This window comes from Talpa occidentalis, unplaced genomic scaffold (genome assembly GCF_014898055.3).
Source record: "Talpa occidentalis isolate TD23 unplaced genomic scaffold, MPIMG_talOcc4v2.1 talOcc4.16, whole genome shotgun sequence".
Lineage (NCBI taxonomy): Eukaryota > Metazoa > Chordata > Mammalia > Eulipotyphla > Talpidae > Talpa > Talpa occidentalis.
In genome coordinates this window covers 68941177-68968151 of record NW_023601653.1, presented here as the reverse complement: position 1 = coordinate 68968151, position 26975 = coordinate 68941177, and the positions used below count along the sequence as shown (strand labels likewise).

At 37.6% G+C, this 26975-nt stretch overlaps 1 protein-coding gene across 1 annotated transcript; it reads right to left on the bottom strand.

The window, feature by feature from the left end:
• Window positions 1–613: 613 nt before the first annotated feature.
• Window positions 614–24460, bottom strand: LOC119247745 (scavenger receptor cysteine-rich type 1 protein M130). Its single transcript, XM_037514400.2, has 17 exons — window positions 24333–24460; window positions 22671–22745; window positions 21377–21697; window positions 17998–18318; window positions 15682–16002; window positions 14862–15182; window positions 9704–10018; window positions 9291–9605; window positions 8830–8922; window positions 8438–8752; window positions 6975–7295; window positions 5971–6279; window positions 5579–5614; window positions 5258–5365; window positions 3919–4014; window positions 2949–3002; window positions 614–808 (listed from the first exon to the last, which is right to left on the bottom strand). The coding sequence occupies exons 1-16, from the start codon at window positions 24361–24363 to the stop codon at window positions 2995–2997; spliced, it is 3306 nt and encodes a 1101-aa protein (XP_037370297.1). The 5' UTR covers window positions 24364–24460; the 3' UTR covers window positions 614–808; window positions 2949–2994.
• Between the last annotated feature and the right edge of the window lie 2515 nt (window positions 24461–26975).

Here is a 26975-nt window from a genome sequence, read left to right as displayed (position 1 = left end):
AAGATTTATTTTTGTCTTTATTTATGCATACAAGAACTGGGGTACAGACCAGAGGTGGGGGGGGGATAAGACGATTCATCAGAGTCAGAGTGAGTAGCAAAACAGGCAGATCTACTGAAATACACTGTTGAGGGGGGTCAGTGGGTGAGACAGGAGAGGTATGCTGCACCATGTGGGTCAGCTCCCTGGCTAGATGTAACTTTTCCCTGGGCTAGCTTGTGTTACACTGGCTGGTGATAACTTGATAGCACTGAGATTTTAACCCCTGTGCCACCAGGAAGACCCTGCTGTGTTCTGTGACCAGAATTGTAGTGACAAAAAAACATTTAAAGAACTAATGAGGGTCATGCTTTGTAAAGAACCACATATTATTGATGATCAGTGATCAGAAATGTTCTCTTTCTTAAAAAAAGGCTAAAGGAAAAAGAAATTTTTTCAAATTGGTACTAAGAAGAAAATTACTACTTAAACCAAACCAGAAAAACGTATACTATATGCAAATAAAAAGATGATCAATTAAAAGGTATATTTATGAAGCCTTAAAAGAGTTAATAAGCCCATTTAGAAATGCATAAAATGAAGATCAAGAAGTCAAGAAAAATTTAAAATCAGCAATATTCCACTTTATTTCATCCCCTTGAAAGTCTTATATACAAATTTGAATAGTCACATTCACCATTTAATTTTTATAAATTGAGCAGCAGTCTTTGGAATATTAGGGGACGAAGGAGGGGGCTGTCATCTTGAGTGACGGAGGTGGGTTCTTCTCCATTCAACAGTCCAATTCTTCATCAAGGTATCTTATGGGCTGGACCCAAGCCATAAATAGAAAATCAATGTTACTTTTCTTTTCATACACACATGCATAGAAGATAATGTTAGAATGTAATAATGTGATAAATATGTTATGATGTGGTACATGCTATATTATAACACCACACTCTCACAGACACTAAAAAGCACACTTTTTCTGAACTGAAAACTTAAAGCATTGATTTTCAGATTTCACTGTGCATGAAAATTATTTATAGTCCATAGAACTGCAGTGACACACAGAAATGCAATTTTTTTCCAAGCACCCTTGTGTGATTCTGAAGACACAATTAAGCAGCAATTACTCTTTAAGAAAAAAGCAGTTTAGTCATTGCTTATTAAATCAGAATAATATCCTTATATCTGAGACTAAAAATGAAAAGTCCTCCACAGTCCTTAGTTTACAATGTTGGTAGAATTTTAATGTTTCTTTTTACATATATGTTGTGTAGATGATAGATGTACACATATGTAATTATATTCAATACATGAGCACTTAAATGCTATTATTGCATTTTTGTGGATGATTTTTCTTTTTCACTGGCTGCAGCATAATTTTTCCAGCCACCCTTCACCCTCCCTTGACTCACTTTGTTTCCAGTTTTTTGCCACTACTAACAAAGGAATACATATATCCCTGGAAACAAAGTGAATATATGCTCTTATTCACTAGTGGCTTTATCTGTGTGGGTGCCATTCTTAGGGGTAGAATTGTTGGATGAAAGGATCTGTGAAACATTAAAAAAAAAACATAATAGAAGATTGCAGATTGCCTTCTCCAAAGGCTAGCAAAACAGTCATTTCCAATAGCAATGTTGCAAATTACATTTTTCTGTATATTCCCACCATAGTACATGTTGGCTCTTTTTTTAATTTTTGTTGGTCTGATTTACATAGAATGATATTTCATTGTTATCCATAATTTGAATTGTTTAGACATGCTGGTGAATTTGAGCATTTAAAAAACATCTATTTGTCATTTAAAATTTATTTATTTATTTATTTATTAAAGATTTATTTATTTATTTGTTTGGTTGATTTATTGATTTATACATACATACATACAAGCACTGGGTACAGTCAGAAACACTGGAGGGTGAGAGAATTCACCAGAGCCAGAGCGGGGAGCAGAGCAGGCAGAGGGACCAAAGTACACTGCTGAGGGGAGCAGCGGGCGGCAGGAGAGGTCTGCGCGCCATGTGGGACCCTCCTCCGGTGGCCAGGGAGCAGCCGGGGATCGAACCGGGCGCTGCAGAGGCTGCGGGCAGCTTCGCAACCCAGCGCTCAACCACTGCGCCACCGGGGAGGCCCCTTAAAATTTATTTTGTGTGAAATGTTTTTTCCAAGTTTTGATACCTCTTGTTTTCATAAATATGTTCAATATATGTTTCTGAATTGTCTTCATAATTATCCATTAGATGCTATCTTATCTTAAAATTGAGAATATATATATAATTTGTGTACCAATATTAATCTTTTTCATCTATGTACAATTTATAAAAGTTCTGTGTGTATACATGCATGTAAATAGACTTTAAATGCTTTTAAAGTTCCAGCTTTATCTTTTGTCTCAGTCTGTATTTCTCATGTAATATATAATATTTCTACCAAAACACACTTTTGCTGTATATCATTTCTAAGTCTTTATAGTCTTCCCAAAATTGTTTAAAAAATATAATATGAAAATCACATCTTCTTCACAATCTTCCCAAACTTTCTTAGGCAAACTTTCTGTATTTAGTTCTCTTATTACCATTACCACTGTACACATCATACAGTTGTAGCTATGTCTGATCTCTTTCCTATAATATCTTTTAATGGATTTATTCATATTTATCCAGTTTTTCCTTAGCTCCATGAGGTATCATTGCCATTGCTTAGAATATATATGTAATTAAGAGATGGCCAAGAATCATGTTTACAATAGTATTTATATATTCTGAGTATGGATACTTATTCATAGACATATATACATATGCATATTTATGTGTATATGTGTGTGTGTATATATATATATATATATATATATATATGGAAATACATGTGTGTCTATATCTTCCTTTCCCATACCAGAGTTCTAAATTTGCAAAAGGAATTTACCCATTTTGAGCAATGATGAATAAAATTTCACTTACCACACGGGGTTATAAATTCCCATTTTCCTTTTCAGTGGACCTCAGACTAGTCCCCTTTTTTATCCAGAAATAAGAAAGATTAAGACACAAAAATTAGTTCAGCAGCATTAAAACCATCTGACTTGACGAGATTTAGAAAGGAAGAAAATAATTACTGGGAAGTACTTCAGACCTCCCCTCAATAGCCTTAGAAGCTCTTTGAACATTTGAGGGTACTGTCTATGATTAAGAAGGCAAAGAAATATGATTTAAGGGGCACAAAGTCTTTCCTGCACCTTAACTATGTCTTCCCATGTAGTTGCAGCAAATGCCAACTTCCTTGGCCTGAAGGAGTGAAACAGGTTCCTCTCAGCAGGTAAGGACTATTGAGAAGGTGAAAAATCTTCATAGAGTAAGTGGGTATTAGGATATTTCTCCCAACCTGGCAGAGTTATGCTGCCCAGAGGCTGAATTATTTCATTGGTGTTAAGTAGATGTCAGAGGACAAAGAAAGCAGAATTGGAAATAAGACAATCTTGTGAAGTATATGATGACTTCCAATGGAATCAAAATATAGAAATTTTAATTTTTTGACTTTAGGAAAAATTTAATAAATATTAACTTAAATAAGCAAATGTGCAGGAAGTGGAGATGGCAGAAACTGAGAGTTGAAAAGTTAATTTCTGTTTTAACAAATGTGGTCAAAGTCATAATATTCTGCAGCATGGTTCTTTGTACTTCTGTCAGAAAGAGTCATGGGTCTCCCAGCTGGGTCTAGTGATCACAGGTCTCATAGTCTTCCCATATTGCAAATTTTGTGTTCTTTAGGAATTTTTTCTTCATTCCTACTTTTCTTCCTTACATACATCAAAAGTGTCTGATTACATGTATCAGATTTCTTTCTACTGCTATGCAAAGTAGAATGCTTCTGCTTTAATTATAGCTACTGGTAGGAACCACCTGGCTATTGACCCTCAAAGAACCCACAGACCTGAGGGAGTCAGGAGGTCCAGGTCATCTGTCTTCAAAGAAGAGTTCATCTCCCGGTATTGAATTTTGTGGACAAAGTTCTCACCTCTTGAGGAAACTGACAATAGAGATCTGAGATTAGGGATCCGCAGATCATAAGGAAAACTCCCCTCCCTTATGTGTGTTTTTTCCCATCAAGGCAAAAGTACCAATTCTTTATCCATGCCATTGTCTTGTATTCATCCCATCCTACTACTTAGCCTTCCCTTATAACCACACACACACACACATATACACACCACACACACACATATACACACCACATACACACACACACGATGAGGCCATATTTCCTCTATGCCATCAAACAATAAGTCTGAGGCAGCCAGCGGTCTTCTCTAATTCATTGTTGCTTTTCTTATCTTCTCTCTAAAAATCTATCCCTTTTCCTCCACTCTCACTATAAAGTCCTTCCCATTTTTCATCTCAACTCTCTCAAGATACAATCCTTATTCAATAATGTCAATGCCTCATACATTGTATTGCCAAATAAAACCTTCTAAAAGACACTTGACTGCTTCACAGCTCTATATAATACTCTTAAAATTAATATAACTATTAAGCATCTTATCATGGAATATAGAAATAGGTAGAAAGAAATAACTTCATAATTTCTCCAGCCTTACCAGTAGCTTCTTCCCTTGAATTCAATTTCTAATTCCTCCCCCCAAGCATATATAGCCTCCCTATATTTTATTTATTTTCATTTTCCCTATAATGTTCCTTACCCAGATAAAGTTTGCACTTTAGTTTCAAAATCTGTCTCAAAACCTCCTAGAAGGCCTATGATACCTCCTTCCCCTTTCAGTTAATTAATCTCTTCTTTGTGCTACTTCTGTCATTATTCATATTAATAATATGCCACACTGCAGTCTGTTTACATATATATCTTCTACTAGATTTCAATTTCCATGAAGACCGAAAGCACTCGATTATCATGTTTATATGTTCACAGCCCATATAAACATGGGCCAAACAGCAAGATCAGTTGTAAGTATACAGCAAGAGGAAAAAAACAGATGTTTAGCAATAAAGGATTTATCCTAAACCCTTCATCCTAAACTATCAGTTTTATGATGTCTCAATTAAACATGTAGATAGAATACGGAATCCTCAGTATAACCAAAGACCCTTTTCTCCTCTGAAATCTTGTTCTCTCTTTTCTGAGAAACTGCTTAACCCTCTCCTAGGGCCTGTCTTTCTGCTCATTTGATATTTCAGTTGAAGAATTTTTGTTTTGTTTGTCTCCCAAGGACTTCTTATCCCGCAGAAAGTTAGCAGTATCCAGATATGGCTCACACCTGTCAGCCGCTGTGTCTGCCTTCGCTTCAGTGTCCACCAGAGGACTGCAATGAGAGAGGCCACCAGGAAGACCCCAAAGACCCCAAATGCAACAACAGATGAGCGACCTAAACACAAGAAAACATCATGAGAGCTGACAATGTGTTCACCAAGAGACCCAGGTCCTAGTTATTATCCCTCTTCTAGGTCACACACAAGATTGCCAAAGTAAATTTCAAGTCCTCAGAACTTCTGACCCAAAGTCAGAAGACTTTGACCCAAGAGGGATTTCTAAACAATGCAAATGATTGGTCATAATGCTTATAAACCCCATGGAATACCTTTGGCTTCTGATGATCTTATGGATGCTGAAATTTCTGTAAGAAAAAAGAAAGGGAGACTTAATTTTGGGAATAATATATAAAACAAATATTTCTACTTCCTGTCTGAGCCTTTAGTGTCTGTTGCTCAACCAAGTAAACTTCTTTCTACCTAAAATTAGAGCCCCCTAGTTTCTCTTCCCTCTGCATGGGGATACACATACACTTTTCCTTGGTGAAAGCCAATGTGTAGCAACAAATGTCTTCATCTTTCCTTCACGTTGAAACATAATGTTTCTCTCTCCCCATCAGGTCCCCATGAAATTCATCTAATCTTTGCATAATGCACTTCATTCTCCACCCTCTCTTTGCTGTCAAAGATTCTGGCCTTCACCCAGGTCCTTGGCACTCACCTGAGCACCTCACAGCAGCATCTTCCTTGTGCCCACAGTCACTGTGCCCCCAGATTCCGGGAGGGCAATCCCACAAGGAAGCTTCATCCCCTTTGCAGTTCACTCCATTGAGCCAGATGGGCCCCATTCCCTGACCAAAAGCCGCCTCTTTTAGTGCCTCCAAAGCAGAGCCACAGCCCAGCTGCCGACACACCACCTGAGCATCTTCAAGGTCCCAGGTGTCATCACATATTGTCCCCCAGGAACCTCTATGCCAGATCTCCACACGTCCAGAGCAAGTAGTGTTTCCTTCTTGCAGTCTGATCTTGTCTGAAAAAATCAGAGACATCTAGGCTATTTCTGAGAAGATAAAAGCTCAAAAGACATCATAGGAAAAGATTTTTTAATCTATTTAAATATTTAATGTGCATTTTAAAATATGTATTTTAACAAAATTTATCTTTTATGAAAGCAGATGAACTTTCAGCAAACTGGGTATATTTCATCCTGGACATAGAGCATTAGTGTGACTCAGGAAATGTCAAGTGAATAAAGTTAACATTGTATAATACTAGGTCTAAGATCTCCCAAATAGAAAAGAGTTTAAGAGATTGACAGGAAGAAAGAAAGTATATAGAAGAAGCTGCAGAATTGGGAAATATTTCAGGATTGATTTTTATGACTACTTTTCTCCATATATTATTACAACAAGAAAACATTTGAAAGAAAAACGGGAAAGGCAAGGTAGACCATTCAATGGTCAAATATTGAATCAAGGTATTTGCTCCTGATTTATTCAAAGAGAAAGGAATTGAATAAAACTCTCAAGAAAATCACGGGAAAAGTAATATTCTTTGGAAAAATGGTCACTGATCTGGGATACTTATAGGACAAATCAAATAAAACACATTACACCATCCAAATACTATAGGTATTAACCAAAGTTTACTCATTCCTCTTTAATAGATTGGAAGATGATGGTGGAGGTATAGAATGAAAATTTCAATAGATCAAAGGAAACTCACTGCCACATGTCATCCAGGTCTCCTCTGAAGGGCTGGCCAGTCTCTGTTCCCATGGGGATGAAGGGCACCGCCATAATGTGTCAGGTCCTTTTGGGCACTGGACATTGTCCACCCACATGTACCTGGATATTGTCTTGTCTGAAGATTCAGGGATGATGGTTCCTTTGTCCCCACAGCCCAGCTGCCTGCATGCCACATCCACAGTGGTTTCAGACATGTCCCTCTTGCCAACAGTACCCCAGCTTCCATTGTAAAAAACTTCCAGACGTCCAGCACAGGTCTCTTTGCTGGTTTCACTAGTCAGTCTCAAAGACATGAACTCTGGGGTGAAATACAGAGTTAGTGGTTTCACATCTTCTCTGAATATTTAGATGATTTCCTCCTTTTACTCTGGTGTCAGGTTTTTAAAATAGATGCAATGTGCCAATTACTAGTACATTTTTTGGGTAGTTTCTTAATGATTTAGATTTTTGTATAACATAGTATTTGTTCTATCAATACCTCATGGTCTCCTATTGTTGGGCCTTGTGCTCAGGGACCTCTTTAGCATGCCACCAATGATGCTAAGTTGATTTCTAGATCTCAATCAAAGGCTCAGATTTTTTATCATTTACAGTTTGTTTTTTTCTCTCTAAATTGCTGTAATTTTATCTTCAGGATATTATTCTGTTTTTTTTTATTCTATTTTGCAACTCTCCTTGATAGTTAAAATTTAGAGAGATGTTTAGACTGAAACCAAAGTTTGTGTAGTATATTAGCATAAAATAAAACATCATGTCAACACTAAACAGTTTTGCCATATATGTCCTTGACCAGACTTACGTTATTAAATGCAGATGTATCGAAACCATTTTAGCATGTAAAACTTTTCACTTGCTAAAGTAAGTGAGTAGTAGTGTTATTTCCCTCAATATAGTACAGTTAAGTACATTTTTCTAATTCATACTAGTTTCTTAAAGCATTCCTCTATGGTAATTTTTGTTCCTACGCTGTCTCATTTGCCTGCCATGAAAAATTCTTGGGCATAGTAATTATCTTTTTCTCTGTAGAATATAGAATTATCTTTTCCTCATGAAATATTTCTCCTTGTCCCTTTTAATCTATTCCTTTATTAATACAGTGATCATAAGTAGTGCACCAAATTCCTACCCAATATCCAGCACCATATAGATTTATAAAAGAAATTCTCATTACTAGTTTTGCTGTTTTTTTCATGACATGCAAGTTCATTTCTGAGTCTTTTTCTCTCTGAGCTTATGCTAACTTGCACATGAGTGAAGAGGGGATTGGTATGAGGTAGTACTCATTCATCACATCTATCCTTCTGGGATCCTGACTGTCACTGTAGTTTCCTCTGAATGTTCTTCTCAAGGAATTCCCTCAGATTAATATTCTTTACAGCTCTTTGCCTTACCTCAGTCTTTTGTATTTAATCAAGACCAGAGGTTTTTTTCAGAACGTACCTGAGCAGATAATGCCTGCATCCTCTTTGTGCCTGCAATTGTGCCGGCCCCAGCCATGTGAACGGCATTGCCAAATATGAGTTTCTTTTCCATTACAGTTTATCTCATCCAGCCAGATGGGCCCTGTTCCTTCCCCAAAATGGGCGGAACTGGTAGCATTAATGGCCGACCCACAGTCCAGCTGTCTGCACACCACGTGGGCATCTTTCAGGTCCCAGCTATCATCGCAGATGGTGCCCCAGGAGCCATCATGATAGACCTCTATTCTTCCAGCACAGCGACTGCCTCCATTTACCAGACGAAGTTGACCACTCTCTGGAAAGAAAATAAAATCAATAGAATGCATTTCTAAGGATTGAGACCCTTTTCACAGATTGCTCACTGATTCTTACCTCTGCAGGGAACAGTGTTTTTCTCTGACACAGCAGAGCTCGTTGGGTTTGAAGATGATGAATTACAGGGTTGCAATGTCTGACTCTGATTTCCTGAAAACACCAAACTGCTCAGTCATACATGATACCAAATACTAGGGTGGGAAAGAGGGGTCAAATGGAGAGTTAGGTTGATGAGCTGCAGACAAAAATGTTAAACAGAGAGAGGGGACAGTGTATGTGTCAACCAGGCTGGGAATGAATCAGCTGGCCCATGAGAAGCACTAGATAACTATGGAGTCCATGGAAATTTAGTTTGCTTTCCCTCTAATAAGACAAATAAGGGTAACATTCTGGCATACTTCTCACTATCCCTGAAAATGGATCATTCCCTTTTTGTTCTTCATCCCCATGGGTACACCTGCTCTTAAGGCACACCACCATGCAAGAGGCTCCTCATTGGCTGCCCTTTATCCTCTTACCTGAACAGATTACAGAGGCCAGTTGCCCTGCAGAACATGTCCGAGCACCCAGAGCAGTCATGGGACAATCTCCCATGTGCTGCTCAATTCCAGTACAGTGAAACATGTGCCTCCAGACCTGACCACTTCCTTTCCCAAAATGTGATCCTCCTGGGGTAGAAAGGGCAACTCCACATTGAAGCTGATGGCACAAAACATGGGCATTTTCCATGTCCCAATGAGAGCTGCAAAGGGATCCCCAGGTCCCAAGCACCTTGAGTTCCACTCTTCCCTCACATGAGGACTTGCCATTCACCAAGCGAATTTCTGAGTATCCTAGAAAGAGACAGAGTTTTAACAACAGTGTCTGGGACTGCCTAACCACCCCCTCTTCACAATATGGGAACAAAGTGAGTGTGTTCTCTGGCTCTCACTTGAGCAGACTACCCCCACGTCTCTGTTGTGGCTGCAAATCCCATCAGGGCGAGGAGCTACTGGGCAGAGAGCAAGATGGGACTCATTCCCAAGACACTGGAATTCTTCAGCCCAGATCTGTCCATGTCCTTCTCCAAAGTGAGCTCCCCCGATGATTGAGCTGACGGTACCGCACTGTAATTCCCGGCACAGCACATCAGCAGCTTCCAAAGAGAAGTCAGAATCACAGACGGTGCCCCATGTGTCGCCATGTTTAATTTCAACACGACCAGAGCAGGGAATGTCTCCTCCTACTAGTCTGGGTTCCCTGTGGGCTGAACACAATAATATCTCAGTTAGAGATACAGACTCCCAAGTATGTTTTATCTTTCCGATGGGGGTGAGGAAAGGAGGAAAGTATGAGAAAGAAAGACCAAGATGTTAGCAATTTTCCACACTCATTCTGCCCGGATTTTCTTCCTGTATCTCCCCATGAATCTTTGGACTGAACCATCTGAGAAAGTTATGGAACTTTGCCTCCTGGGCCAATCATCTTTGGTGGCATCATAACTCCTTTTGCTATTTTTCTTACATTCTTCCCAACAGCTGAGCCCACAGATAAAAGACACTCCGTCTTTTAGCCCTGTATTCATCTTCCACCCACTGAAGTTGGAGGTTGGCACCAAACTTTTCAAATGGTTCTATGTAAAGTTTTCCAATAAACTTCCTGTTTTCAAAATAGACCCCAGATCTCTTCTTCCCTTTGATAGCAGAGGACATGAGACATCACTTTCTTGTATTTCCTCCTCCTTTCTGCCTGGCAGTGTCTTATCAGAAATTTCATGTATTTCCCATGTTTTAACCTCAATTCTCTCATCTTCTCAATGGATATTCTTCTCTAACTACCAAAAAGTACCTTTTCACCTATTCCTTTCTCCTTAAATCTATATTTATAAACAAAGCTACTTACTGGGACATCTGAAACTTAAGGTGTTCAGAATTGTTGTATAGACAAGCCCCTCATAGTCTTTGCTTAATTAATGATCTCTAGAACAAATTAGAATTGCCTGAAATTGAATCACTTCTTTATCTCATCATAATTAATGGTAATAATAATGATAGTAGTGAACATTATGTGAGCACCTAGTAATAAATTACTAAATATTTAACAAATAGAAGTTTATCCTTACAATTATGTTAGGGAATAATTCTTAATATTTTCATTTTACAGACAAAGAAACCAGAGCATAGAGGGGCACAGTAATTCACTAAGATCACACAGTGAATTACTGAAATGCTGGAATTTGGAGCCAGGCAGTCGCATATTCCAGAGACTAGAATTTTGACCTGCACTGTACACTGTACATGGAGAAAACCACTAATGTCTGTTAGTCCTCCAGGGGATTTCTTCTCTGTAGTTTTTCTACTGCTTTAATGTAATTTGTCTTCACAAGTCATGTAGACCTTTGTGATAGCTTCCTATGTGATTTCCTTTTTTCTAAATCTTCTTTCCAATAAGTCCATGCCATGACCACAAATATATGATTAAATTCCAAATATTTTCCATGATTTCTTTGTCTCAACATAATTTGGTGTTTCTATCTTACTTATGCAATTATTTATCCTTTAAACAAACATTATTAAGTACCTACAATGTTTCAGGCATTCGTATGGGCTAGAAAGTCTGTTACAGGGCTCAGTCTATCAATGAAGACAGATTAAACTGATACTATTGATGCCAACCATAACCAAAGTCTCCAACATGTATGAATCATTTGCCCCAAAATTCTATGAGGTAGGTATTTTTGTCACCATAATTTTTCTTTTGAGGTAATTGCAGCATAGAGACCTTTGATCGATCCCCCAATATTATCCATCTATGAAAACTAAGAAGGGATGATAAGCACTGATTTTTAGCCTACTTTAAAACTATTCTATTGATATTGCCTTAAAAACCTAAAACCTATTACTTTATTTGTTCAACTCTATGCCCCAGCCTGAGTTTATCATGCTTTTTCATGCTTCTGGACATCGGTTGAAACTTTTCTCTCTATTTATAATGTATTTCCCAACCTCATGTACCTGGAGAAAAGTTACTTCTTTTCAAGTTTCTTCAATTTCTCAATAATCACTCTTTCCCCCAAAAACACACAGTTTAGTAAAAGATGTACATATTCAAATAAGGATGAATCCAAAATTAGAAATATGTTAGATACAAAATGAACAAAGTTTCTCCTTTGATAAATGAGTTAAACCTCTCCTGCTGCCTGTAACTGTATCTGTATCCATTTCTTTCTCTAGAAATGAAAACCAAGTAAAAGAAAGAAAGAAAGAATGAGTTAGTTTCATAATAGATAAAATGAATATCAGGGTTTAAAAAAGCATTAATATATTTTCATCATTTTACTTCCCAGACTCTGAAGTATAGACCATTTTAACCTCAAAATTATTTCTTAAGTCTTAGTAAGATAAAACACAGCTCAAACAACTGTTTGTTAAATTGTGATGTCCTCTACAGCATGTACACATTATCACACCAAATGTCTGGAGTTCAAAGTCATTTTATGACCAAAATTTCTTAGACCTCTTTCTGGCTGGTGTATATAAACTGTTCATCAGAGATAAACTGTTTATCTTTCTAGTCTTCCTGCTTTACTTTGTATTTTTGGGTCCTTTCATACAGAAAGTCCTATACATTATAAAATTCTTGGAATTTCAAGAGATTATGGAATTTGAAGTTTGAACTTGGCAGACACAGAGACTATGCCCCCCCACACTAATTTTTTGCTGGAAATCTTTTAAAAAATATCAAGGAACTAAACAAAATTGCAAACTCTATTTCTAGAGCAAAAGAAGGAATGAACTAAAACCTAGCCTCCGCCCCCCAAAAAGAGAAGAGCTTCCAAAAACTACAGTAATATAACAAGAGTTTACAAAGTAAAGTCAAGAGCACACATGGCAAATAGCAAACAAAAGCATAATTTCGTAAAGAAAGGGACCCACCTAAACTGTCAAACTTATGCTCTTTGGGATTTTTATTATATGTAGATGAATGGAATCCTAAATAATTCATAATGTGTAACCATAAGCAAGGTACTCTATAAAAAACTACTCTATAAAAAACTACCATTTTGAATACAGTTGATCGGAATCAATGGACAGAAGATACTCATGACTCAGTTATTGTCAATTGTAAAGCTAATGAATCTTGTTGTTCATGGTAAGATATTGGGCAAATGACACCTTGAGAAGAAAACCATGTACTCACTAAAGTTGAAAATTGGAGAACTTATTGGGAAAAGTATAAAAATCTGAAGAAAAAAATGTCAGAATGTTGGCATAACATGAATCCTCATTGCTGCCTTCAGCACTTCAGCACAAAACCAGATGTGAACTCAGACTAAGAAGGAGCCAGACTGTAAGCAGAAGTGGAAGGAAAAATACCAATTTTGTAAGGAAGACACGCTCTTCCTGCAGCTATCACATGCAGTTAGTAGAGTTCTATAATTTGCAGTTTGCAGGATTAAGAAAAATCCCTAAGTATCTTGTCCCCCAAAATTGGAGGTGACAAACATGCAATTTTAGCAGAGGATAAAACTGATGATCCACATACAAAGACGATGAGTCCACCAGCAAGCCAAGAGTCCAGTCTTGCCTTTCCTTGCAAAATCCTGATTTCAAATGAACTTAAGGCAGCGATCAATAAATTAAGAGGAAGGAAACTGGCCACACTATGGACCAAAGTATGTAAATATACTCTGACTCTGGTTACTTTCACATGGCACTGGATTAAAGCAGATTGATATTACTCAGCATTCAAAAAAGATAAACACATGCAATTTGCAGCAACATGGATGGCGCTGGAAGGGATCATGCTCAGCAAAATAAGCCAGAAAGAAAAAGAAAAATACCGGATGGTCTCACTCATAGCAGGAATCTAGAAAACTTAAATAAGGGACCAGGAAAATGAATAACTATAAGAAAGAAAATATCAAAATCAACAAACAACTATGAACCAGAGACACTCTAGGGGGTGGGGAAAGGAGGGCTTGGGGTCAAAATAAGGGGGTTGTAATTGTATGGGGAATATAAAAACAAAATTTAAATAAAAAAATAAAATAAAATAAAATGAGAATAATAAAAATAAATAAATAAATAAAGCAGATTGACCAGAAGCCTACTAAGCTCACAGCAAATTGTTATGCTGTCTTTAAGGGCAGCTGAAATCAGCTAATGATTTCTCAACCCTTAAAGCAATATGAGGGTCCCTAAACCAGTATTAGCAGTTAATGGGTGTTTGGTTCAGTCCAAAACATCCATTGAAGTTTAAAACTTGTGGATATATTGCCTAATAAAGAAATCTCTTTAAAAGTAATGCAGCAATTCAAATTCATATCTTAAAAGAATGTCTTTTTTTCAATCAGAGAATGATTTTTACTTAGCCAGAGGTAGATACAATTTGTAACACTGGGGAATCTACCTTGGTTAGGATGTATCTGAGGCAAAGTCACTGGTTAAAGGACATGCAGCGCATATGAGCTTCTACCCTAGGTCTCTACATGTTAATGGCTTTTCTCTTACATTGCTTTTTCTGAAATCTCCCTTTCCCCATATTACAACAGGTATGTCAACCTATTACCTTACAGTTATTGAAAACATCACTTTTGAACAAAGTTAACATTTGTATAAATGTAGTTAGCTTAAAATAGTAGATTATCCATAAACCTAGCCAACTCAGCTTACTTTTGAGCTTTTTAAACAGATTTCAGTGAAATATGCAAAAATGCTCACAAAGAAGAAAATTCTTTCATAACAAGAAAGAAGGAGATTAAGGTTTTGTCATGTGAGTTTATCCAGCATAGTCTTTTCTTTTGAACTCATTTGGGGACATTTCCATGAAAGAATAGTTCTACTTTAAAAATATCATCCTCCTTATGCTTTCACATTTCCCTGGATTTAAAAATTACTCAAAAGCTAAAATGAACATAGAAGCAAACACCTGGGTCCTAGATACAAAATGAATTAGGTTTCTCTGCAACTCTCACAATGGAATAGATATTTTCTGGTTCATTAGGAGAGATCTAGTCACAAGAACTGAAGTTTCTCATCAGTTTCAAGGATATTACTGGAAATTTGTGTTCCTATAATTCAACTTAACTCTTTGATGGAAAATCTTACCTGAGCAGGTAATTTTGGCTTCATCATAGTGATAACTGTCAAGTCCACCCCACTGCCAATTCTTGCAGTCCCAAAGAGAAGTTTCATTTCCATCACAGGTGCCTAAAAACAGCCAAATGTTTGCTGCTTGAACTTTGGAAAAAGCTTGATAGGACCTTTGGAGTGCAGATCCACATTTCAGCTGCCTGCACACCACTTCAGCTGGTTTGGGTCCCCAAGATCTGTCACGCACATTTCCTCGCAGTCCCTGAATTTCCACCTCCACTGTCCCCGCACAGCGGCTGCCTCCACCTACAAGTCTCAGTTCCAGATCTGATCCATCTGCAAAAGAAACATAAGCTTAGATCATAGAAACACATGGAGGTTAGCTCCCAAAGGATACCTTTTTAACTTGCTCCTTCTTAGATACTAAGACACTGGAAATTATGATTTACCCATCTCCTGTTTTGTTTTTTGCTTTTTTTTTCAACAGCCACTGTAGACCATGAATTTGGTTAGATACAGAGGATAATTACAAAGAGTAATAAAAATTATCAATGTCAAAAAATATGAGCAAGTCAGATATTTAGGAAAGAAAAACCCTGGACATTTTGACTTTTGGTGTTCCAAGTGTAATTGGAATTCAAAAGGTCTGAATAAATATTCCAGAAAACAGAGTCAGACAACTTTCTAAACTAGTGAAATAAAGAATGTGTTAAAGATTCCTCAAAGCTTTGAGTGTATTCCCACCAAGGAAATTGTTGGTGAGTTGTGTTTCTCACAGCTCCTAAAGAACACACATCCTTCCTTCACTGTTGTTCTTTTTTTTGTTTGGACTTACCAGAACATGTCACACCAGCATCTTCATGGTGATTGCAGTAATGCTTTCCCCATTCTCGATGTTTACACTGCCATAGGTTAGATTCATGTCCTTGGCAGGAAACACCATCAAGCCAAATGTGTCCAGTTCCCTCGCTGGCATTAACTCGGCCAATGGCAGTGATGGCCGTTGGACAACCCAGTTGCCTACATGTGACAGCAGCATCATCACTATCCCAACCATCATCACACACTGTCCCCCATTCTCCCTGGAATTTCACTTCTAATCTTCCTGAACACTTAGTGACTCCTTCTACTACTCTCAGGTCCAGGTTGGCTCCATCTATAAGAGAGACAAAAGACCAGTCAACAATAAAGAAACAATACAAATAAGGTGACTCTAAAAGGTTGCACATTAGATGGGTTAAGGAAAAAGGGGATATATATATATATATATATAAGTAGAGACAGAAAATATCATTAAAGATGAAAGGAAGTGGATCAGACAAGAAGATAAGACACTTATTAGCAGAGAAAACACACTTCAGCAAGAGTTCCTAATAATAACTGCAGGGCATAAATTTTATCTTGAGGTTTTCTCATTAGACCACCAAAGAGTGTTTGTTGGAATTGTTTGTTTTCTCTTGTTAAACATGTATTTGTGTTTGTATAAGTGGTACCCACATACTCCATTTTGTCTCAATATTCAACACTTTCTTTTGCCTCTGACTGTATTGCCTATCTGATTGTAGTGCATGCCTGGCCTCTTTGTGACCATTTCCTTAATTTAAGGTCAAAGCAAAGAGAAAAGAGACCCCATCATCACTACTTGCACCTTCCCCTAACCAATATTCCTCCAAGAAATGATCTTGATTCTGAGATATAGCCTTTAATAAACAGGTTTTTATTTTAACCTAGGCAGTTTTACTTTTTGTTGCCAAAATACATGTTACTGTGATTTCTTAGCATATGTCATACCCATTGAGAAGAAACGTGCTTATTGGGTACCTAGAAAGATTTTGATGGGAAAAGGAAGATGGAAGGTATATACTGGGGTTTCTATTCCAAATCCCTTTCACTTGCTTCAGCTAATGAAATCCATCTTTTCTGAAAGACTCCCAGTCTTTGGGGGTTCAGACCACAAGGTCACATTGTTCCATTAAAAGAAAACCCAACTCAAAAAATAGAGAAGAGTCACAACCCTGATAACGTTGTTTAAACATTTAAGTATAACCACACATGAAACCAACTATACCTACTGGGGTCCCTAGTTTTCTGAGATAGTATTTTATTTTAAAATGAGCTTGAATTGAGTTTCCTTCTTTTTCCCCCATCCACCCCAAAAAAGAAAAGATACCTGGTAAACTAGGGGCATTTTCACTGGAATTGCACTTTCCTAAATGTTTCCTGGAATTCAGGACATATTATGTCTTCTTCAAACTTCGAACTCAAGTGAAAAAAGGAGAGGGACATCCCTGCATGTACAGATCTACTACTACACTTGTCCCTGATCAGGCATGGAACACGAAAATCTCTAGACATAGCTCCTGCTCATACCCAAGAACTAGCACAAGTAAGGTTGTAACAGGAAACCAAAATATTTTCTTAAGTCATTTGAGTCTGTAAACTTGAATGAGTAGTTGGGGAAAAGGTATGTTAATGGGGCTAATGAGACTTTTACAGGTAGAGAATGGTAAGGTAGGGGGATTTGCTTTCAAAATTCAGAAAGCAAAATTTGTTAGTTGAATCTTTTTCTTTACTTTGTGGGGGGAAATTGGACTATTCACTAAACATCTCCTGTTGTGCTTAAGATTACAATCTCAGTTTCACTGTTTATACTTTCCCTCCAACCTGTAGATCCTAATTTCAATTAAGGTAGAAACGCCACAGGTATCAGTACTGGAACCTGAAATTAGGTAATAAAAAAGTGACAAAGGAAGCTTTTAAGAGTCCAGGATTTTAGGGTTCTTACCTCCCCCCCTTACTTTGGGGTTTTTTTGTTCTTTTTTTTTTTAAGATTTATTTATTTTTATACAAGAGCTTGGGTACAGGCCAGAGGCGCAGGAGGGTGAGAGGATTCACCAGAGACAGAGCATGTTGCAGAACAGTCAGATGACAGATATACACTGCTGAGGGGAGCAGCGGGCACTACAGGAGAGGTCTGCCACACACCATGTGGGATTCTCGCCAGCCGGCGGGAATCGAACCCTCACTGCAGAGGCTGCGGACAGCTTCACAGCGCAGCGCTCAACTCACTGCACCATCAGGGATGCACCTCCCACACACACTTATTTTTGTCCTTTCAGAGAGAACAGAACAATCCCAGATCAGTCCTTACCTAAGCAAATCACTCCGGCGTCCTCAGCATGTTGGCAATTATGTTTTCCCCAGCCTTGGTGCTCACAGTTCCAGAGAGCTGACTCATTTCCATTGCATGCAAGATCATCAAACCAGATTGGTCCAGAACCTTCTCCAAAATTAGCTGAACCAGAGAAAGTGACAGCACTTCCACATTCAAGTTGTCTACAAACCACAAAAGCACTATCTATGTTGAAGTTATCATCACATACTGTTCCCCACTGATTTTGGAATTTGATCTCTATTCGTCCTGAACACCGGTTTCCTCCATTCACCAGCCTCATCTCCAAATTGGATCCATCTAGAGCAGAAAAAGAGCAGAATTTTCAGAGTTGACATTCATTCAGAAGTGATTTTAGAAAATGAGATTCCTCTTGGGTTATGTCCTTAAAATGGCAGCTCATTTTGGAAGTTGCCTATTTTAACATATTGGAGAATTTTAATCACTAAAAAACAAGCTGGCAATAAAGACTTCCATCTACATCTACTTTCCAAGGAACATGTTTGATAGACAGATATAAAATTTATTTTCTGTTTTGTTTTGTTTCCTTTCATTACTTGGACAGAGTAAACACTCTTTTATGTAGAAATAGATAAATTTGGCTCAAAGTCTTTATTTTAAAAGCTGGGAAAAAATAATAAAATTAGTTCATACAATAAAGCAGCAAAAACCAACAACAAACTGACCATTTGTTGAACATTTAAAACTTTGTTTCAATCTTTCTTTATTACAACATAATAAATAGCATAAATAAGTCTCTGAAGTTGAATTAGAAATTGGAAAACAGGAAAAAGAAATAAAAATGCATTAGCATATATATTTGCAAAAAACACCACATGTGTATCAAATTATTAAAAATTGAAGAAAAATCAATGAAAACAATTGTTTTCATAACAATTTCTTATTTGACACAAAATATTTTTTCTTCTCAAATTTCAAAAGCATCAGGTACCATTTTTAAACAAAGAACAGCTTTTCATAAAGAAAATTGTATCTATATACTATCACCTATATTTTCCATGAAGACTGAAATACCTGAGAAAAAGGAGATTTGGGATGACATTTTGAAAAACAAAAGCTGTTTGTGACCAGACAAAAATGTTTAAAAGCTCTTTTATTAAAAAAGTAGTTCAAATGGAAAAGCTCCAACTGTAGGCAAAGCCCTCCACTTAAGACTTTTGTTATGAACTAACAATCATAGCGGTTCACAAGCAAAATATGCAAATGACATTCCAAGTGTATCACATGTGTTATCTTTAGTTTTCATAACAACTTTAAGCACTGTGTGTTATTACCATAACCACTATGCACAGATAAATAATCTGAGGTTAAAAAACTAGCACAGGATCAAACACTTTGAAAGTAGTAGAGCTGAGATGTGAAACAAACAAAACAAAGCAGTCTAGCACCAGTCTTTCTGCTCCTGTGTTATACTGCCCCAGTGAATAGAACAATAAAATCTCCCAAGAGGTAGAAGTTGGCAGATTGAACATCAGAGTGAGAATCTCAGAACTCAGTGGCTACACATTCTTTCCTCTATTATGCACCAATTTGGGGCTTTATGTGTCTAAACTTCAAAAGGCAAGTTTTAATTATTCTTTTTCCTGGTCTCTTATTTAGGTTTTCTAAATTCCTGCTATGAGTGAGACCATCCGGTATTTTTCCTTTTCTTTCTGGCTTATTTTGCTAATTGTAATAAAGTAAAAATCAAAATCAACAAGCAGCTATAGACCAGAGACATACCACGGGGGCGGGGAGGGCAGTGGAGGAGAGGAGGGATTAGGGTCAGAATAAGGAGGGTGGGAATTGTATGGGGAATATAACCAAAATGAAAATGCATACACTGTGCAAAAATGAAAAATGATGTAAGAATTATATAAAATAAAATAATTTTTAAAAAAGGCAAGTTTCAGTGAGTCCATTCTGAGTTTAAAAAAACAAACAAGAGTCAAAGGTACTACACTGATGTCTTAGTGTAAGCAGTCAGCTCTCTAGACAGTGGTAATTACGGTAAGAGCTTTGCTGTAGATGTTTTATGTAAATGTTACTACTGTTACTCTCTGACGCCACATAATAATTAACAATAAAGGACAAGAAGAAGGTAGAAGGAGGAGGAAGAAGAGGGGAAGGGAAGTAGACAAAGGAGAACGAGAACTGAGTTGTCAAAGGAACAGGCAGTAGCGAGACATGAGGGAGCAAACATTTTAAACACGTCGTACGTACTAGACTACCAGCAGCCTGCCACTGCAACCTCAGAAACTGGAGTTTCGAGAGATTTAACAACTTGCTCAAAATAAGAGCATTGTCCAGCTTATTTTTCTAGTACTAGCCAGTTTAGTTCCCATTAAGACACAAAGCCTGGGTAGAGACTAGATCAGTCTAAAATCAGTCCTATGGAGGAGATGGTCTCTAAAAGAGGCTGCAAGGTCTGCATAAAGGTCAGTGAAAAAAGCCAGGAGAATAGAAAGTCCAGGAATCTGAATGGGTCAGAAATATGATCTTGGGATTTGTTAGCAGGTCTGACACATGACTTTGTGAGTTATTGTAAGATTAACTGGGATAAAACTTATGAAATGTTTTATAAATCAGTGCAATTGTATAAATGGGGTGAATAGCACTGTACACTGGAAAAACCATTATACTTTGTGAAACTTCTTTGCCCCAAAAAAGGGAAACAGTGTTAGCCATATTTATTCTTAATGCAATAAGTTGATTATTAGAGGATGATCAGTTAACGGGGAATAATTTATGGGTCTATGCATGAAAGCAGCATGTCTCTGGGAATGGGAGATGGAATTAATTTAGATATTATAATATTTCCATGTACAAGAGGAGGGTATGGTTGGATTACTGAATATATATATTTAAAAATTATTTATTTATACAAGAACTGGGGTACAGTCAGAGGCGTGGGAGGGTGAGAGAATTCACCAGAGACAGAGTGGGAAGCCTAACAGGCAGACAGACGGAAGAGACTGCTGAGGGAAGCAGCGGACAAGGCAGGAGAGGTCTGTTGCACCATGTGGGTTTCTCCCTGGTTGGCTGGGAATCAAACCTGCACTGCAGAGGCTGCAGACAGCTTCACAGCACAGCGCTCACCCTGCTGAGCCACCGGGGAGGCCCCAGGTTACTGAATATATTGAAGGTAGTCACCTCCTGGCTGTAATGTTCAGAATCTTTTTTATTTTTTTAAAAAATACGGGTTTTGTCTTTGTTTTGGATTTTTAGCAATGGACTGGGTAATTTCATATGTGGATAAGATTGCTTCTAGGGAATTGAATCCTTTTCTTTTCTAACCCATCTACATATTTTTTCTCACAATGCATTTCACGTGGAGACTGACTTATGCAAGTTTTACCTGAGCAGGTTACTCCTGCATCCTGTTGGTGAGTGCAGTTATGCTTTCCCCATCCTTCATGTTTGCAGTCCCAGAGAAATGATTCATTCCCTTGACAAGAAACATGACTCATCCAGATTTGTCCAGAGCCTCCGCTGGAATTAGTCCACTCAGTGGACTGGATAACAGTTGGACATCCCAGCTGCCTGCAAATCACAGAGACCTCATTCATGTCCCAGTCATTATTACACACAGTTCCCCATTTCTCCTGGACTTTCACTTCCACTCTTCCAGAACATTTGTCTTCGCCACCTACTAGCCTCAGCTCCTTCTCTGTTCCTCCTGCAATAGGGGGTAAAGGCAGCAATTGGTCAAGATCCAAAGAGCAAGTAGAGAATTATTATTATTTACAATCATTTATCTTTCAAAGCCATATTTGAGAAACATTCCTGGCCCCACCTATTACAACAGAAGAAAGCTATTTCATAGGAATTCAAATACACTGATATCACAGTCTTCAAACTAAGCAATGATATAAAACCAGTAAAGCTAAGGAGTACAATACAGTGTGAGATCTTTATTTTATGGCTGACATTCTTTATGTCAATTTACATCATCTCTATGGAGAGTTGACTATTTAAATATAGGGACAAGCTGCAATGATTTCTTCAAAATCCTAAGATTAATAGAAAGAAGGTTGATGATGAGGATGAAAAGACTAGTTATAAAGAAATTAACACCCTTACACATATATATGCAAAATGCCATGAATTTTTAAAAACACTAGAATAAACTTGACTGAAAGTTATCTACTAAGAGGAAATTGAGGTGGAGATATTTTCTTATTATCTTCTACTAAAAAAAAAATCTCATCTGTTCTGACCCTCCCAATACCCCATGTCTCAGCTAGCACCTTATCTTTATTTTTGCGGACCCAGAAACTAGTGGTCCCCCCAATACATTTTTAGATAAATTTTGGCATTTGAATTTATTAAAGTGCTCCCCAAATTCCCTTTCATCCCAATAATTCTGAGATTTAGCTTCAGTATTAGTCCCAATTTTTCAGTTAGACATTATTTCCAAACTTCAAGTAAAACGTATTTTTTTCCTGTGGAAAAAATTTGTTTTGTAGAACTGCACTAGTACTTTGTTAAAGTCTTTATGTCATATGATTAGGTTCTTATTTTAATGTCCTATCCTTTGTCTCCATGGATCATGTTTTTAGATGATACTTAGCCATCAGAAGAATTATTTACTTTTAATGATTCTTATCACAGTGAGCTCCAGCTGCAAATAAATTCGACCCCATACTCACCTAGAGAACTAGTGATGAGAACTGAGATTACAGCAATGGTGAAGGAGTTCAAGTGGAGAAAATATCTTCTCAAGTCTGTGAAAAAAGGGGGCAAAAGTATCATCTTTGCAAATCAACTTTGGAGATGATAAATGGTTTCAGACTTTGAGATCAACAAAGAAAGTCAATCCAAGGCAGAAAACCCTTCCTTCTAAATAGCAAGCAGACAGGATCAGGTAGTTTCATTGAAATAGCTTTGCAAATGTCCATGCTTACAGGAAACAGGGGAGAGAAATTAGAAGAAAGCTGGGAATGGAAAAAGAACTGCAAGGGCAGATCTTAAAACCTGGAAAATTGAAAAGGCATTGATGAAATGTAGCAGTGGACATCTCTCCCTAAGGGCACAGGGCAGTATCAAACTACCTTGTCCCCACCTCCACATCTATCTGAGTCACCTTATCAGATGGTAAATTCCAAGAGGGCAGGATTATTTCTATCATGTTCACTGTGGTTTCACCAGTTACATGCCTGCTAAATAGTAGCTGAGCAATACATTAATGGGACAAAGTGACAATGTTTATATTTTAAAAACCCACATATTAGGGCCTCCCAAGTGGTGCGGTGGTTGATCGCTGGGTTGCAAAGCTGCCTGCGGCCTCTGCAGTGCCGGTTTGATCCCTGGCCGCCGGGCAAGGGTCCCAGATCGCACGCAGACCTCTCCTGCTGCCCGCTGCGCCCCTCAGCAGTGTACTTTGTCAGTCTGCCTGTTCTGTTCCCCACTCTGGCTCTGGTGAATTCTCTCACCCTCCCACGCTTCTGACTGTACCCAGTGCTTATGTAAATAAATAAATAAAATCCTTAAAAAAAACCCCACATATTAGATCTTATCTCCAGATACAGCATAATACATTCTTTAAAGCTACTGTTATTCTCATTTCTTTTCCTTCTTTTTCCCTTACTTTAACCCAATTCTAAATTAAAAGTTAAAATGCCAAAATAAGTTTAACAAGCCTACATAAGTTATGGAGCAGATTTCAACACTCAGGAGTGTTACTCCAAATTTGCTCTAGGTGATCAACTTCCAATCTATTCTTACATGTTCCCTATTTTCTAATAGTTACTGTTTTCACACTCAATACAGTTCATTTCAGTTCCTTAACTTCATTTCAGCAGTTTTACAAAATTGGTATCAAATGGAATCCTTATCTCACATCTGCAACTTTGAATCCATGGCAGGTAGTGATGGCCATATAAACTTAATGCTCATTTCCCCACTGTTTACTCTTCTGATGTTAATCACCCTTAAATCCAATTCAGTGGCAATCATAATAATGCTATACTAATTTAAAGGCAATTGTAGGGCTTCCCTGGTGGCGCAGGTGGTTGAGCACAGCGCTTGAAGCTGTCCGCAGCCTCTGCAGTGCGGGTTCAGTCCCAGCCGGCCGGAGAGATACCCACATGGCGCAGCAGATCTCTCCTGTCTCGCCTGCTGCTCCCCTCAGGAGTGTGTTTTTCAGTCAGTCTGCCTGTTCTGTTTCCCGCTCTGTCTCTGGTGAATCCTCTCACCCTTCTGCACATCTGTTCCGTACCATGGTTCTTATATGCATGAATAAATAAATCTTTTTAAAAATTTTTCATTAAAAAAAAATAAAGGCAAGTGTAGAATAAATGAGAAACTCTTACCAGAAGTCACAGAGTTGTCATGTAGCAACATGCTGAGTTTGTCCACTATGATTCCTTAACCTTGTATTATTTCCTAGAAATGTTCTCCTGAAGAAGAGGCTCACTAAGAATTCTGAGAATCAGCTTACTTCCACACAAAAAGAGAAAGGCTCTGCATTGGAGGTGGAGTCAATCAAAAAAGGGAAGGCTTTGAGAGAGAGAGGTTCCCTCTTCGATAGGGGATATGAAACAATCAAAGGAAATTGAAAAACATTAACCACAGATTGATAAAAATTAAGAGAATATTAAACCATATAGTGTTGTTGGATAGACTATTTTAAATCTATACCTTTTTTGGGGGGATTAATATATCAGAAACAAAAATTAACAATAGTTTTCTAGTTAAATTATGTTCAAAAACACCAAAGCAAAGTTGGCAAAATGTTAACAGTGTCTTATCATTATAACAACTTTTAAAAAATATTGTGTCCATAATCAAACAACCCAAATGCCCAAAAATAGATGACTGGATCAAGAAGATGTGGTACATATACACCATGGAATATTACTCAGCATTCAAAAAAAATAAACACATGCAATTTGCAGCAACATGGATGGAGCTGGAAGGGATCATGCTCAGTGAAATAAGGCAGGAAGAAAAAGAAAAATACCGGATGGTCTCACTCATAGCGGGAATCTAGAAAACTTAATTAAGGGACCAGGAAAAGAATAACTATAAGAAAGAAAATATCAAAATCAACAAACAACTATGAACCAGAGACACTGTATGGGGGCTAGAGGGTGGGGAAAGGAGGGATTGTGGTCAAAATAAGGGGGTTGTAATTGCATGGGGAATATAAAAATAAAATTTAAAAAAAATACAAAAAAAAATTGTGTCCGTAATCAAATGTGTCCAATGAATAATTTTGCAGAGGGTGTCTAGAAACAACACTTGCATTTCTTTTTTTTTTTTTAAGATTTATTTATTTACTTATATAAGCACTGGGTACAGTCAGAAGAGCGGGAGGGTGAGAGAATTCACCAGAGTCAGAGTGGGCAACAGAACAGGCAGACCGACAAAATACACTGCTGAGGAGAGCAGCGGGCATGGCAGGAGAGGTCTGTTGCACCATGTGGGACCCTCGCCAGTGGCCGGGGATCAAACTGGCACTGTAGAGGCTGCGGGCAGCTTCGCAGCCCAGCGCTCAACCGCTGCGCCACCAGGGAAGGCCCAACACTTGCATTTCTATTTTAACAGGAAGGAAAGTAGCAGTAGCATTAGCCATGACTATAACAGATTCTTTAAGTGGTGAAATAAAATTAATAAGACATAATTTTCATTTAGAATAACTCAAATTTAAGTAAGAGAAATACATATGATAGCAATAATGAGGATGGGTTCAAAGCAGGGGGTGAAAAGAAAGACGTGATTATATTAACTGGAAGACAAGTATGAATAGTCAGAAAACTCTTCTTTGTGAGATGGTTAAATCGTGTCCTAAAATATGAGAAAGACTTTGCTGAAAGAAAAAAAGATAAAGGGATTTAAGGGATAAGGAAGAACACACACATACACACACACACACAAGGAATTAAAGAAGCATCTCCAGTCTTCTAAGGAGATATTTACTTTCTTCAGTCAACAAGAATAAATAGGCTTCTTTCCATTTCTAGGGTATGTCAACCTCTCATACCTACTATTCCTTCTGTATTGAAGATCTGGATCTCTCATGTATCTTTAATGGAAATTTAAATAATGAAACCCTGCTTTAAAAAAGTTTGGCAGTTTTTAAAAAAAATATTAAATAAACTTTTTTTTTAATATTAAGATAAATGGTAACATGTTGATTCATGACTTATACATGAATGGGTAAACAAGCAATAGAATAAATACTACTTGATAATTAAAAAGGAATGAGCTATTGATGGATGCTACAACAGAAACTAAATTTATACTTATTGATTTTATTTATATGGAATTCAGAATATACAAGGTAATTGGTTGTGACTAGAAGCAGTAGTTGCTTTAGGGATAGATTGAAAGGTCTGGAAAGGAGGGATTACAATAGGTGGTGATTATGAAGAAATCTTTGGGGATAATGGATATGTTGATTGTCTTAATTATGTTGATGTTTTCACAAGTAGACACATATATCAAAACTAAAAAAAATTGAACACTTGAGGTATGAGCTGCTTAGTCTCTATCAATTATGCCTCAACACCACGATCAAGTGGGATTCATCCCAGGGGCACAAGGATGGTTCAACATACGAAAATTGAAAATCAATAAGTGTAATCCAACACATAAACAACAACAACAACAAAAAACATACGATCTTATCAATAGATGCAGGGAAAGCATTCGACAAAGTCCAACATCCAATTATGATGAAGGTCCTTGAAATTCTTGGGATAGAAGGAGCATAACTGAACATGGTAAAAGCCATATATGACAAACCCACTGCCAATATTATTCTCAATGGCGAAGGGCTGAAGGCCTTTCCTTTAAGATCAGGAACAAGACAAGGATGTCCTCTCTCACCACTGCTCTTCAATATAATATTGGAGGTCCTAGCCAGAGCAATAAGACAAGAGAAAGACATACAAGGAATCCAAATAGGGAAAGAAGAAGTAAAACTGTCACTGTTTGCAGACAATATGATA